Source organism: Littorina saxatilis, linkage group LG5 (assembly GCF_037325665.1).
Source record: "Littorina saxatilis isolate snail1 linkage group LG5, US_GU_Lsax_2.0, whole genome shotgun sequence".
In the NCBI taxonomy this organism is placed as follows: domain Eukaryota; kingdom Metazoa; phylum Mollusca; class Gastropoda; order Littorinimorpha; family Littorinidae; genus Littorina; species Littorina saxatilis.
Window position 1 is genome coordinate 38,268,232 of NC_090249.1, and position 15,000 is coordinate 38,283,231.

At 41.6% G+C, this 15,000-nt stretch overlaps 1 protein-coding gene across 2 annotated transcripts in view; it reads right to left on the reverse strand.

The window, feature by feature from the left end:
- Positions 1 to 8,877, reverse strand: part of LOC138967059 (pancreatic lipase-related protein 2-like) — a 10,970-nt gene extending 2,093 nt beyond the window's left edge. Inside the window, exons 1-9 of one of the 2 annotated variants that reach the window (XM_070339516.1) lie at positions 8,696 to 8,877; positions 7,648 to 7,898; positions 6,538 to 6,681; positions 5,883 to 6,114; positions 4,907 to 5,125; positions 4,361 to 4,461; positions 3,448 to 3,577; positions 1,662 to 1,773; positions 850 to 1,038 (exon numbers count right to left, since the gene is read on the reverse strand). In XM_070339516.1, coding sequence (XP_070195617.1) covers positions 850 to 1,038; positions 1,662 to 1,773; positions 3,448 to 3,577; positions 4,361 to 4,461; positions 4,907 to 5,125; positions 5,883 to 6,114; positions 6,538 to 6,681; positions 7,648 to 7,898; positions 8,696 to 8,744 — 1,427 coding nt within the window. In that variant the 5' untranslated portion in view covers positions 8,745 to 8,877. Of the gene's footprint in view, positions 1 to 849; positions 1,039 to 1,661; positions 1,774 to 3,447; positions 3,578 to 4,360; positions 4,462 to 4,906; positions 5,126 to 5,882; positions 6,115 to 6,537; positions 6,682 to 7,647; positions 7,920 to 8,695 lie in introns of both variants that reach the window. The other variant, XM_070339515.1, reaches the window with a different exon arrangement.
- Positions 8,878 to 15,000: the final 6,123 nt, after the last annotated feature.

A 15,000-nucleotide genomic window follows, 5' to 3' on the forward strand; every position in this document is an offset into this window, starting at 1 on the left:
TCACAGAATGAAACTGAACGCAATGCAACGCAGCAAGACCGTATAGTATACTCGTGGTCCACCGCTCACGGCATAGGCAGTGAAATTGACAAGAAGAGCGGGGTAGTGGTTACGCTATGCTGCATAGCACGCTTTTCTGTACCTCTCTTCGTTTTAACTTTCTGAGCGTGTTTTTAATCCAAACATATCATATCTATATATTTTTGGAATCAGGAACCAACAAGGAATAAGATGAAAGTGTTTTTAAATTGATTTCGAAAAATAAATTTTGATAATAATTTTTATATATTTAATTTTCAGAGCTTGTTTTTAATCCGAATATAACATATTTATATGTTTTTGGAATCAGCAAATGATGGCGAATAAGATAAACGTAAATTTGGATCGTTTTATAAATTTTTATTTTTTTTTTACAATTTTCAGATTTTTAATGACCAAAGTCATTAATTAATTTTTAAGCCACCAAGCTGAAATGCAATACCGAACCCCGGGCTTCGTCGAAGAGTACTTGACCAAAATTTCAACCAATTTGGTTGAAAAATGAGGGCGTGACAGTGCCGCCTCAACTTTCACGAAAAGCCGGATATGACGTCATCAAAGACATTTATCAAAAAAATGAAAAAAACGTTCGGGGATTTCATACCCAGGAACTCTCATGTCAAATTTCATAAAGATCGGTCCAGTAGTTTAGTCTGAATCGCTCTACACACACACACACACAGACAGACAGACAGACAGACAGACACACGCACATACACCACGACCCTCGTTTCGATTCCCCCTCGATGTTAAAATATTTAGTCAAAACTTGACTAAATATAAAAAGAAGAAAAAGACTGCCATACTAACTGTTTCCCACTTTCGCCAGATAGGACATCCACAGCATCCACAGCGAAGACTGTGTTTCCACTGCCAAGTCCGAACAACCAACCTTTGTACTTGTTGTACTTGACAGTGATAGACTGGACATTGCCCACCTCGTTCGGAGATACCACCACTCCCACGTAGTCCTCTCCGGATTTCAGCTTTTCCTCGGATCTGTACAAATTCAAAAACCATACAAAGTTCAGTGCATATATCATTTCCGCAAAAGCACTCCGTTTGCACTGCCTATTTTCGTGACGACTCCGTCTTTCTGCGTTTCTGCTCGTTGTAGAACCGCACCCAGGTCACTTTGTACTATAACCCTCTCCTCAATCTGGAATTTTGTTTTTGCCTTGAGGGAAATAACAGCTTAAGCAAACAGAAAACAAATTAAGCACTTCATGAATTCATTCCTGTTTGACCATTTCCAGGCAGTCAAACTATGATTGGTAAAATAAATTGAATGAGTTGAATTTCAGTTCGCGTTTAGGCTTCAGAGTTGAGACTTATTACTGATATACAGAATATTTGAAATTGCTGGGTTCCTTTTCAAACATCAAACCAGGTCTGCATGGAACACACGCGCACGCACGCAAACTACACGCACGTACGCTCACACGAACATACTGACGCACGAACACACGCAAATACACACACACACACACACACACACACACACCTCTTCCACTCCAGCCCACCCATCCATAAACACCTCCACAAACACACAGACCACTCTATCGTTGTACACGGCTACACTGTTTTGAGGAAACACCCGACCGTTGAAAGAATGGACTCACTCAGTGACCATCATGGCGTCAGTATTTCCCCACGAACCACGCAAAGTGACGTAAATCGTGCCCTTTGTGTCGTCACCGTGTCCTGCGTGAATCGTCACCGCGTAGTGGAATCCTGTCAAAGTAAAATGAATGCAAATCGTTTCTGTTACTTTTGAGTTCGTAAAAAGCCAGTGAAACAATCAAACAATCAGCTTTGCAAGCAAAAACGCACCTAATACACTGCATTTAAATGATTCCGGATGTATTAAACCGAGATAAAAACTGTGTTTGCCGTCGCAATATGAACCCTCCCCCATCCCCTCTCCCAAAAAAGCCCCACCCCCGAAAAAAACCAAAAAAACATCCCAACAACAACAACAAACACACAAACAAACAAACAAAAGAAAAGAAAAACAAAACAAACACAAAAACAAACAAACACACACACACACACACACACACACACACACACACACACACACACACACACACCGCATGCGACCGACGACAGTGCAAGGGAGATAAGAAACCCTTCGTCTATTGAACGAGTTGCTTCCCCTCTTCCAATCACTCCAAGCCGCCAGAAGCTATTTCATTAAGCCGCCATTAGTATAATGGGGCTTACTGGATTTGATCTGTCTGTTTGTTTGTTTGAGGCGGACGGGCGGGCGGGCGTGCGGTCTGTTGGTGTTTGTCGGGTAAGACTTGTATCTCTGGGTTAATTAAGCTCACATTTCGTGAAATTGTTAGGAATAAGGTTAGACGGGTGTATGCAAAAAATTACATTCCTAACGGTAGTCAAACGGAAGATATTAGCTTTTAACGCTTTTACAAACCGAGCTAGGGGACGAAACCCACTGACAGACTGATACGTTTGCGGGAATTCCCGCACCCAGAACTCCGAGTTACTTCCCTTCGAGTCTCGTTCTCTGACAGCATGCGTTGGATTAGAACTCCGGACAAAAACAAGTGTTGACCTTAACGGGTCAAGAAGCCCGCCCTTGGTAATATGGGGTGGGACATGGATTTTTGATCGAGACTTCATGTAAATCTCAAACACCATAGATCCTTCACAACGACCGATTTTTGAAGAATTATTCCGTAAATAAACAAATAAATAGTGACGTCATTTGAACTACACAGTCTATTATGTGGTGGGTTGTGGACGACCCACTTTTGAATTAAAGAAGGCATTTTACTTTGTTTATTTCTATTTGGATGGCGTGGGTTGTGTAGAAGGATACTTTTTATGTTGAATATTTAGAAAGTATGGGCCGTTCATAGTAATATCATTGGTACTGTGAAAGTTAAGTGACGCAAAAGTGTGTACGTTATTTACTTTGGAAAGAGGCGGTAATGAGTTACTTCCCTTCGGGTCTCGTTCTATCACTGACAGCATGCGAACATGCGTTGGATTATTAAGCCGCCTTGTAAAGGGTGCTTACTGGATTTGCTCTGCCTGTTTGTCCGGGTTTCAGGTGTTTGTTTGTCTACCATGTCACCACGTGTAAAGAGCTCGGTCAATTTTTTTAAAATTATTTATTAATTTATTCATTTAATTTTTTTAAAATTAATTTTTTCTAAAATTGATTTATTTACTTTAAATTTTTTAATATTTTTTTAAATAATTTATTCATTTAAAATCTCTCTCCCTCTGTCTGTCTGTCTGTCTGTCTCCGTGTCCCACCCCCATATTACCAAGGGCAGCTTCTTGACCCCGTTAAGGTCAACACTTGTTATTATTGTTTTGCAGCATCCACACATGCACTTCGATTGACGAAGCCATTACTCCTTTTGACCGACTGACCGCAGAATGGTGCCTTGGCCCGAGTGTTGATGAAGCGTGACCCCCGGGCTTTGTGCTGGTCAGCGTAGAAACCCATCTCCGAGCATCCTCCCGGCTCGCAGTCCAGACACTTGCCCAGTGAGAACTCACTCTGTGGAGGGATTAGGTCAATTGTAACTGTACAGTTTTACTAGAAATCCAAAAACGAATGCAAATCGTTTCTGTTACGTTCTAAAATCAAGAATAAAAATATCCCAACAAACAAAAAGTATGGTAAGTTACTGGAACGTTAAAAAGACCATTGGGTCGATGTGAATGTGAATGTCCTGTTTGATTTAAAATTGTTTAAACGTTCCGACGACTTACCATTCTTGCTTTTGTTTCTCGTAAAGTTAATTATCTCTATCTCTTGCTTTTCGTCGTCACTTTACTTGGTCTTTGCGTTTGCTTGGTGTTTCAGCACAGTTTACGGGGATGGTAGCTTTCGCAATCAAACTTGTGTTCTTTTACAATTAAACTTTTGTTCTTCTGCAATCAAACTTCTGTTCTTCTGCAATCAAACTTTTGTTCTTCTGCAATCAAACTTTTGTTCTTCTGCAATCACACTTTTGTTCTTCTGCAATCAAACTTTTGTTCTTCTGCAAACAAACTTTTGTTCTTCTGCAATCTAACTTCTGTTCTGCTCTTTTAAAATGTGCAATGACAGTAAAACTTTTATTGATGACACGAAACAACGTGCTCAAGTTTGTGAGATTTGTGTGTGTGTGTGGAAATAGTCAGTGACGAAAGAGCATCCGCGGAACGTGCTCACAGGGCACATAGTCGATACCGTCGCGCGATCAGGGGTTCAATAAACTCTACCCACGGAGCCAAAGGGAGATTCGAACGTATTGACTTTTTCAGCCACTAAACACTAAGTGTCGTCAATACTGACCTGATTAGCACAGGGGTAGGCAGTGAAGGGACACTCAGACCGGATAGACTCCAGGAACAGTTGATGCGAACGACCATGGCTGCATGCAACGCCGGCCACTCCTGGACAGAAACAGTTAAAGGTATGGCGATTGTCTTGGAGATATCTGCTTGTTGAAATTTCGTATAGGTTAAACACAGCATCCATATCTTCACTTCGGACACTGAGAAACAATCTTGTAAAAATGAACAAAAACAACCAGCTTACTCAACTGAACCGATGACTATGCCATTGAGTATGTATGCCATAAATGTTTTGTTGTTAGGGTAGACACAAATCAAGAAAACGGACAAAGTCATATATTTGACAAACGATGGAATTGTCTGAACTTCAGTCAGCGTAAAGAGAGCCAACTCACGCCCGTGATACGTACAAGCTGTATGAATTCCCTCCCTTGCGACTCCTGTCGTTCACTTTTACCGTAGGTAAAACCTAAACTAAAAAATCGAAAACTAATTAAAAATTCCATTTACGATATAATTTCACCTAAAATTTCATTCGACTAACCTCCACTGAAAAAGCCTGAGAGCCCGTCTTTGCAGCCAGGCTGGGTTCTTCCGCCATTGACGAAGAAGTCGACATGAGCAGTAGGCGTAGAAATGCCAGCCCCGCCCTCGAGCAGAGTCTTGCCGTTGGTGTGGATGTTGTCAACAAACATGGCGTCTGTCTTGTCCAGCAACACGGCCTTGTTGTAGTTCAGGAAGTCCGGGCCTGCTGGGTCCATGCCTGAAAGCAGTTTGGTCAACGCAATTCATCCATTTTTTTAATTGTATGGGCAGTAAATTATTCTATGTCATGTCTTATGTCTTCAACAACAGTGGCCCAAATTCTAAGGAAGCCGTCGCAAGGTATATATAGATCATTTGAGGCACCTTTGATCTTTGTTTTCGTCTTTGTTTTCAAAACCAACCGTGCAGTTATTTGATTGTTACGTTAAACCGGTTTATGATAAAGGAACTAATAACACTTTTCAAATAAAATATTTTGTCGGGAGGTCCTGCTATTTTCAAAACCTTCTAACTTGGAGTAAGGTTCTTGGATTTTACCTTTGAACTTCGTGAGATGGAAACTTGATGTTCCATTGTTTGTTTCTTCGAAGGTCTCTTTACAATTGATACGTAAAATGTCATTGACGAATGGCCCAAACTTGGTCACAGTTTGTCTTGCCGCTGATTTATTGTATCGGTCACATCAAGTAGTTTTATGTCACCACTTTTCTGGACTGAACTTATAGTTTGTATGCCCGAGAGACCATTTCTGATGCGTTTTCTGGCGAATATAACCCAAACAAACTAAGTGACTGTACTGTAAAGAAGAGACATTTACACAGATTAATTCGAAAATTCGTAAACATAAATGAAAAGAAGGTCTGCTCATCTCCACAAAAGTTCATCACAAAAATGGAAGCTTAACAAAATCACGCCGCCATAGAATTAGTTACTGCATCTCATTCTTGAAGTCACATTCCGTACCACCGACCTACCTGTAATTCTACCGATCTGCCCACCAAGCCGTCGCCCAGTATCACCGCTAGTGTGAGCGCCCAAGCTGTGACCAATCAGGTGCACGTCTTTCAACTTAAGCCCCGCCTCCTTCACTAGACGAATCAGAAGCAGGCTGAGCTCCGCGGCCACCACTCGCAGGTTAGCTACGGCCGAGTCGTAACCGCCATTGGCTCCTGGGCCCCACCCCACGATGATGACGTTGCTGTCCTCCTGGTAGAAAAAAACCCAGAGTAGGACAAAACTGTGAAACAATGATTAGTGTTATATCAAACCGAGCGTTATGATCAAGCCGGACAGTCACACCTGGGTGTCAAGTGGTTGCGGAGACGCAGTCGGCCACCTCGATTGTGTAAGCGCACGTGTGGGGAGGTTGGATCAGGACAGGTTCCTTAGGCTTCGAAGTTTTGTACAGCCTGGGGGATGGGGGAGAGGCGAGATTGACAAACTGAAAGACGGCAGACACACAAGCACACACATACCCACACACACACACACACACACACACACACACACACACACACACACGTACGCACACACACACACACACACACACACACACACACACACACACACACACACACACACACACGTACGCACACATACACACAGACCCCTCCCCCCACACACACTCACAATAAGCAGCAAGGAGTCTTTGATGTCGGCCATCCATTGCTCATTTACGTTGTTCTGGAAGCCATGGATGATGACACGGGTCCTTCGGGAACTGTTGAAGTGAGAATTCTTCACAGAGACGTCATTTCCTTTGTACGTCAATTTCTGAAGAAAAAATTCATCAAAGTCTAAAGTGATACAATGCATAATACTTGTGTGTGTGTGTGTTTGTGTGCGTGTGAATGTGCGTGTGAATGTGTGTGTGTGTGTGTGTGTGTGTGTGTGTGTGTGTGTGTGTGTGCGTGTGTGTGTGTGAGTGTGAGTGTGTTAGTGTGTGTATATATATATGTGTGTGTGTGTGTGTGTGTGTGTGTGTGTGTGTGTGTGTGTGCGTGCGTGTTTGTGCTTGTTTGTCTGTACTCGTAGGTACACCATGAATGAAAAACATCATCAGGCATTCGCTATCCGTTTATCAGAACGAATGGATTCTTTTGAAGAATCAACGTTATAAACAAACAGGGACGTAGCTAGCTTCTTTTCCCAAATTCATTCATGATCAATGTCCACTCTAATCAGGAAGCTGTAAAATTTTGTTGTATGTGCCCAAGTTGAAGGATGCTCTCATTCGGTATACACCGATTAACAGTTCCGCGGCCATTTTAGATTCGCACATGCGCACATCTTTTTCTACGAGCACTTTTGCTTCTTCTTCCTCTTCCGGTTTCCTGTTTTTGAGAAAATGCGCATCCGCAGATCGTTTTTTCGAAAGTTTTTTTCTTCTTCTTCCTGTTCCGGTTGATTTGAGAAAGCGTAGATTCAGTCGTCAGAAAGTGCAATTTTGTAGTCTTCCAGCCCTGAAGTTGCTTTTGAGTGTTCGAAGAAAGAGTGTAAAGGTTCTAAGGATTACATTGGGCACACAAACACGTGATTATCCTTTTCCCCCCCTTTGATTTTGAACGCGTGCGCAGATCGTTTTTTGCGAGTATGTTTGTACTTCTTCCTCTTCTGCTTTCCTGCTTCGTTCCATGTAAACGCAGAAACTGTTAACTGGTGTATTCCGTATAAAAGCCTCGACAGATCTGAGACGACAAAACGTTCACACAAAAAGGGGTGTGCCTTTAACATACATACCTCATATTCTTCATTTTTCCTGGTGAACAGACGGAACTCTACGCCAATTTTCTCAGGAGCAAGAGGCAGCGTTTTCTCGTCGTTGTTGAAGGGAGCAGAATTGTTGAAACAGCCTACATACTCGTAGCATTTCTCCCGGAAGTTGTTCACCGTTGTCGTCACAACCGGTAATCGGGTGCTGGTCGCCGAGACTGATGGTTTCTGTGTGCCTATGGTGGTGGTGGTGTTGGTCGTGTTGGTGGTGGTGGCAGCTAGGGACAGAGTTTGGATTCCTGTTTAAGAGAAATTTGACATTTTGTGAGGGAGATTACTCTTAGGCATGGCTAAAAACAAGTCGTAAAATAACAACAATAACAACACTTTCAAAAACAATAACAACTCCATTAAAACGAGTACATTGAAATGCATTTTTTCTTTGACCTGCTTGTTAATATAGCCAAAAACGAAGTCATCAACTTCAGTATCATAACAAACATAATCGGGGAACGTTCTACTTGCAATCAGTGTCGTACTTTTGGAATCCTCCGGTTGTGCCTGTACAAACCTCACTGAAGCGAAAAATACAAATACGAGATATAGTTGTTCCTTGTGATCACTAGCACGATGATTAGCATACAGTCTCGAAGACACATCTTCACATATACGATAGAACCTGTGAGGCTGGTCCAATAATGTTTTCATTGTGTATCCGGGGTTGGAGAGGGGCATCTCTAATATTGAATCATTTTGTAATTTCAAGCCGAGAGAGTGAAAGTTACAATTTCATTATATGTGACCCTCCACCACGAAATGAGTCGCATGTCACCTCGTGCGGTTCTGCGCTATAGGCTCAATATAAGTCCGGGGAGTGTCTGGTAACAGTGTGAGGGTCACCTTAGTCACAGGCTTATAACTCAAACAGTTTTTGCTCTTTTTTAAAACGGTTTTCACCACTGGATAGAGCATAACAAACTCTTTAGGAAAATGTAAAAATATGAAAATCATGCAAAGGTGACATGCGACTCATTCCGTGGTGGAGGGTCACATATAAGACGACAATATGACTTACCCAAAATTGTCATCCATTGCAAGAGGGTTGAGAACCTTATCCTTTGCATGATGCAATTGTTTTAACAGCTCGTGTATATAGTTTCAAATGAACACGGTTCCTGTGACCACGTCAAATTTCGCCGTTGTCGTGAGAAAATCTGCATACGAGAAAAGATATCCTTTGGGTGTCCTACATTTGGGACCATGTTTTGATAAAACCAGGTATTTTAATCCGTTAAAATGTCATTGGTGACCTACATTTGACCCAGGTTAATCTGAGGAGAGCGCGCAAAGTCAGTATCTAGACTTTTTGCCACTGTACACAAACAAGGTAGACAAAGTAAGACATGTGTGTGTGTGTGTGTGTGTGTGTTTGTGTGTGTGTGTGTGTGTGTGTGTGCGCGCGCGCGCGTGTGTGTGTGAGTAGAGTGTGTGCGTGTGTGTGTGTGAGTGTGTGTGTGTGTGTATGTGTGTGTGTGTTTTGTACGTGCGAGTGTGCATGCGTGTGTGTTCCAGTTCAAGTCGGTTGTGTTTTACGGATATTGTAAGGTTGAGATTGTGGCGGTAATACATTTGTTCTGAAGCTATTTCGGGTGATCGCTTGTTCCCATGCGACAGGCTCGTGGATGGAGTCAGCTTTCGACACTGATAAAAAAAACATAGGTGCCTATTGCAAACTAAGAAAGTAACAAGTCGCGTAAAGCGAAAATACTACATTTAGTCAAGCTGTCGAACTCACGGTATGAAACTGAACGCACTGTATTTTTTTCCACCAAGACAGAACAGCTTCGTCAATCCCTGCGAGAAGGAAATTGCACACCTCCCACGTGCAAAACGCAGTTATATGCACGTACACGCCAGAATAGCGCGGTAGCGTATTAACTTTCTGAGCTTGTTTTGAATACAACCTATCATATCTATATGTTTTTGAAATCAGGAAACGATAAAGAATAAGATGAAATCATTTTTGGATCGATTTCTTAAATTTTAATCGTTAGACTAATTAATCTATTTTTGTTAATTGTGATCACATTTTAAGAGTAAACATGACATATGTATATATGTTTAGATTCAGAATGTCATGAAAAAAACGATGCAATCAATTTTAAATCTGTTTGCGAAAAATCGATTTTTAATGACAACTTTAATGAGCAAACTCATTGATTAATTTGTAAGCCTCCAAGCTTAAATGCAATACCAAAGTCCGGGCGTCGTCGAAGACTACTTGACCAAAATATCAACCAATTTGGTTTAAAAATGAGAGCGTGACAGTGCCGCCTCAACGTTCACGAAAAGCCGGATATGACGTCATCAAAGACATTTATCAAAAAAATGAAAAAACGTCTGGGGATATCATACCCAGGAACTACCATGTAAAATTTCATGAAGATCGGTCTAGTAGTTTTCTCTAAATCGCTCTATCACTGCTGTGCAGAGCTCACTCTTTAGCTGGGCTGGCCTGGCAGCGTGAGATTGCCTGGCAGTAGGCCCGCTATAAATAAAACACTTGCTCCACTGCTGTCTGCTAGTGCTGGCTGCTACAGCCAGAAAGTAGGGTAGTGTGTATTTTGACTAAGCACACACAACTGACACGATCAAATAGACTCGGGCAACCCATGGCATAATAGGGGATACATTCAGCTTTAAAATGATACCAAGCATGACAAGGTCGAGAGTACATGCAAAGAGTGTGTGGTGTATCAAAGAGACAGAATACAAACAGACACATTCCTGTCCCAGCACAATCTCTTCCAATCTCCACTCCATTCACACCCCAATTACTCAAGCTGTCCATTTCCCACAAGCAATGTTAGGAATGCAGTGTGAAGTACAGCATGCCAGCATGCAGAATCACTCACCACCAGTCTTGTTACCAGGTCCTATTCGCCGGCAGGAAGGGGTTAATTACTCCACTGTGGGGGGGCCGCGCGCCAGGCAAGATAGCAGCTAACGGTACTCCTGTTGCTTGTGTAAACACTTAGAGAGAGAGGGTTCTCACATTCACTGTTTGTGTCAAAAGAACTCTGGTTATTCTATTAGTCAGTCACTGAGTCAGTTGCTGACAGTGAATTCTTTAAAACTGTATCACAGAAGCAGGCTGAGATCTTTTTCAGTACATAGTATTCAGACTTGTTTCACAAAAAAAGACACTTCTCAAAGAAGGAAATAAAACACCTTTCTGTTGTCTTTGAAGGAACATACACACTTCTACAAAATCACAACCATGAAGAGACACGGTAATTTAGGCCAGTTTATATAGGTTAATTTGCATTACTTTGGACTTGACACTGCTGTTCTAAGGAGGGGAGAGACAATGGTTAGCTGTTCCTTCATGAGCACTCTGATCTTGTCTTCATCATTGTTTATTCCCAGAACTCGGCCCTTGAGAGTGTTAACAAAGGAATGTGTTTCCTGATAGGCATTATCAAGCGAAATTTTCGAGGGAACATGTGAACCTTTTAATTTCATCACCCTGCAAAAACATTTGTTGCACAATGTTTGAGAATGAATGTCACTGTTGTCAAGCATGATGTTTATTCCATGATAGCTGTCAAGTTCTACGGTGGCATACCTACACAATTTCACTAGAGTGTCATATTTCTTTTTTGATCTTTCTCCACATACACGACAAAGAGAATGTAGTCTCTCCAAGTGTGCTTCTTTTGTATGAAGAGTTTCCATCACGAAGTGTGCTGAACTTAAACAACTAAAAAATCCACACCCATTTTTCAAGTCCCTTTGCCAGTCAGAAAATGAACACACATGCACAAATCACAGTTTGTCCTTAAAGAAACTATTTTTTTCCAAAGTTCAGTCCTACACATCACTGCTCATGACAGTTCAAAATACAGACCTACAATCAGGTACCACAAAACACAGTAGGAATAGTGTGTTAGAACCCATGTAACAGCATCAAAACTGTCAACAACACATCTACCACTGTGAATAAAACTCAGAACCCTGCTCTCTTTCAACAATAAAAACTCCATTTAGAGTACTGGTAACTAAAAACATTTTTGCTCTGGTGCATACTCTAAAGTTTCAATTCACTAACACAGTTAATCCTGGGAAACCAAAAAGGTCCAAGCACTTGCAATAGATCACTGAAAATTGTAAACATCCAGGGTTTTTAATAGGGGCCAAAGAAGGGCCAGCCTGCTGGTGCCAACAGCTGCCACTGACTGACGCCTTCCCTGTGGGAGTGGAATGTCTGGCAGCAGGGGGTATCTGGTAGCAGCTGGCGAGCAGCTAAAGGGGAGGATTTTGCCTGTGCTGCACAGATCTACACACACACACACACACACACACACACACACACACACACACACACACACACACACACACCACACCACACCCTCGTCTCGATTCCCCCCTCTACGTTAAAACATTTATTCAAACTTGACTAAATGTAACAAGTCTAGGGGCGGGGATGTAGAGTCGGTAGCGCGCTGGATTTGTATCCAGTTGGCCGCTGTCAGCGTGAGTTCGTCCCCACGTTCGGCGAGAGATTTATTTCTCAGAGTCAACTTTGTGTGCAGACTCTCCTCGGTGTCCGAACACCCCCGTGTGTACACGCAAGCACAAGACCAAGTGCGCACGAAAAAGATCCTGTAATCCATGTCAGAGTTCGGTGGGTTATAGAAACATGAAAATACCCAGCATGCTTCCTCCGGAAACGGCGTATGGCTGCCTAAAATGGCGGGGTAAAAAACGGTCATACACGTAAAATTCCACTCGTGCAAAAAAACACGAGTGTACGTGGGAGTTTCAGCCCACGAACGCAGAAGAAGAAGAAGAAGAAGTAACAAGTCGCGTAAGGCGAAATTACTACATTTAGTCAAGCTGTGGAACTCACAGAATGAAACTGAACGCACTGCATTTTTTCACAATGACAGTAGTCCGCCGCTCGTGCAAAACGCAGTGAAACTGACGAGCCTGTTTAGCGCGGTAGTGGTTTCGCTGTGCTGCATAGTACTCTTTTCTGTACCTCTCTTCGTTTTAACTTTCTGAGCGTGTTTTTAATCCAAACATATCATATCTACATGTTTTTGGAATCAGGAACCGACAAGGAATAAGATGAAATTGTTTTTAAATCGATTTCGGAAATTTAATTTTGATCATAGGTTTTATATTTTTAATTTTCAGAACTTGTTTTTAATCCGAATATAACATATGTATATGTTTTTGAAATCAAGAAATGATGAAGAATAAGATGAACGTAAATTGGGATCGTTTAATTTAACATTTGTTTTTTTTACAATTTTCAGATTTTTAATGACCAAAGTCATTAATTAATTTTTAAGCCACCAAACTGAAATGCAATACCGAAGTCCGGCCTTCGTCGAAGATTGCTTGGCCTAAATTTCAATCAATTTGATTGAAAAATGAGGGTGTGACAGTGCCGCTTCAACTTTTACAAAAAGCCGGATATGACGTCATCAAAGACATTTATCGAAAAAATGAAAAAAACATCTGGGGATATCATAACCAGGAATTCTCATGTCAAATTTCATAAAGATCGATCCAGTAGTTTACTCTGAATCGCTCTACACACACACACACACACACACAGACAGACAGACAGACACACACACACACACACATACACCACGACCCTCGTCTCGATTCCCCCCTCTACGTTAAAACATGTAGTCAAAACTTGACTAAATGTAAAAAGAAGAATATAACAATGGAGGTCAATGTCTGAAAGCAATTTAATTTTGATATGCGTGTGTGTGTGTGCGTGCGGATGTTAGTGTTAGTGTGTGTGCGTGTGTGAGTGCATGCGTGTGTGTGTGTGTGTGTGTGTGTGTGTGTGTGTGTGTGTGTGTGTGTGTATGTGTGTGTGTATGCGCGCGCACGTTCTGAGAGAGAGAGAGAGAGAGAGAGAGAGAGAGAGAGAGAGAGAGAGAGAGAGAGAGAGACACACACACACACACGCACACATACATACACATGCACACACACTCACACACACACACACACACATACACACACAAACACACACACACACACACACACACACACACACACACACACACACACACACACGCCATTTTGTTAAGCAGACTTTCACAGCCACTCACACAACTCTCATGCAATGTGTCTGACAAACAATGTATTTCGAAATTTAATGTCGAATAATCTATCAGCATTCATGAGCACCTTCAACATTCAGAGTTTCAGCTCGCTGATGTGCGAGTACTTTACCTTGAAGACAGAAAGTGTACCTGAAAGAAAAGTGAAGTTTCTGTTACACTATTGCTTGTTTGATAGATAGTTAGTCAGATTTTTGCTTGTTCTTCAATTTATTTTTTTACCTTTTTACATGAAAGAAAAAACGCCGGTAAACGTATGATGGTAGAATGTTCTAGTTGTGCCTAAAATTCACCCTCAGTGTCAACAGTAAACCGTGAAAGTTACGCCCCTTACGAATTTCTCGATCACGCTTTTGACATTAATTTTTTTTTATGGGATCCAGTAACAATAAACTGCCAACAACAATCATTAGCAACTAGCAATAACTTCTTTGATTTGCAAACACAAAATTTAAATCTTACCCTCATGATTTTAAGGGCAAGGACTCTACAGAGTTTATTGATCAGCAGGGCCCCCCACAGATGCTCTTGCCGGTACGCCCCAAACCAACTTTTTAGAGGGTCCAAGGTACCACTCAGCAAAACTGTAGAGGGTCCAAAAAGCAAGGTGAATTCTGTGAGAACTTTACACAAGCGGAATTTGGTTCATCGGTTATATTTACTCCGTAAATTTGCAGGGGCGTACAAATCGGAGAGTCCTGAATGAGGTTGAAATATAAAAAAAAACAAGTGTTGACCTTAACGGGGTCAGTAAGCCGCCCTTGGTAATATGGGGGTGGGACACGGAGACAGAGAGACAGACAGACAGAGGGAGGGAAACAAAAAAATTTAAAATGAATAAATTATAATAAAACAAGTCGCGTAAGGCGAAATTACTACATTTAGTCAAGCTGTGGAACTCACAGAATGAAACTGAACGCACTGGTTTTTTTCACAATGACCGTAGTCCGCCGCTCGTGCAAAAGGCAATGAAATTAACGAGCCTGTTTAGCGCGGTAGTGGTTGCGCTGTGCTGCATAGCACTCTTTTCTGTACCTCTCTTCGCTTTAACTTTCTGAGCGTGTTTTTAATCCAAACATATCATATCTATATGTTTTTTTAATCTGGAACCGACAAGGAATAAGATGAAATTGTTTTTATATCGATTTCGGAAATTTAATTTTAATCATAATTTTTATATTCTTTAATTTCAAGAGCTTGTTTTTAATTCGAATATAACATATTT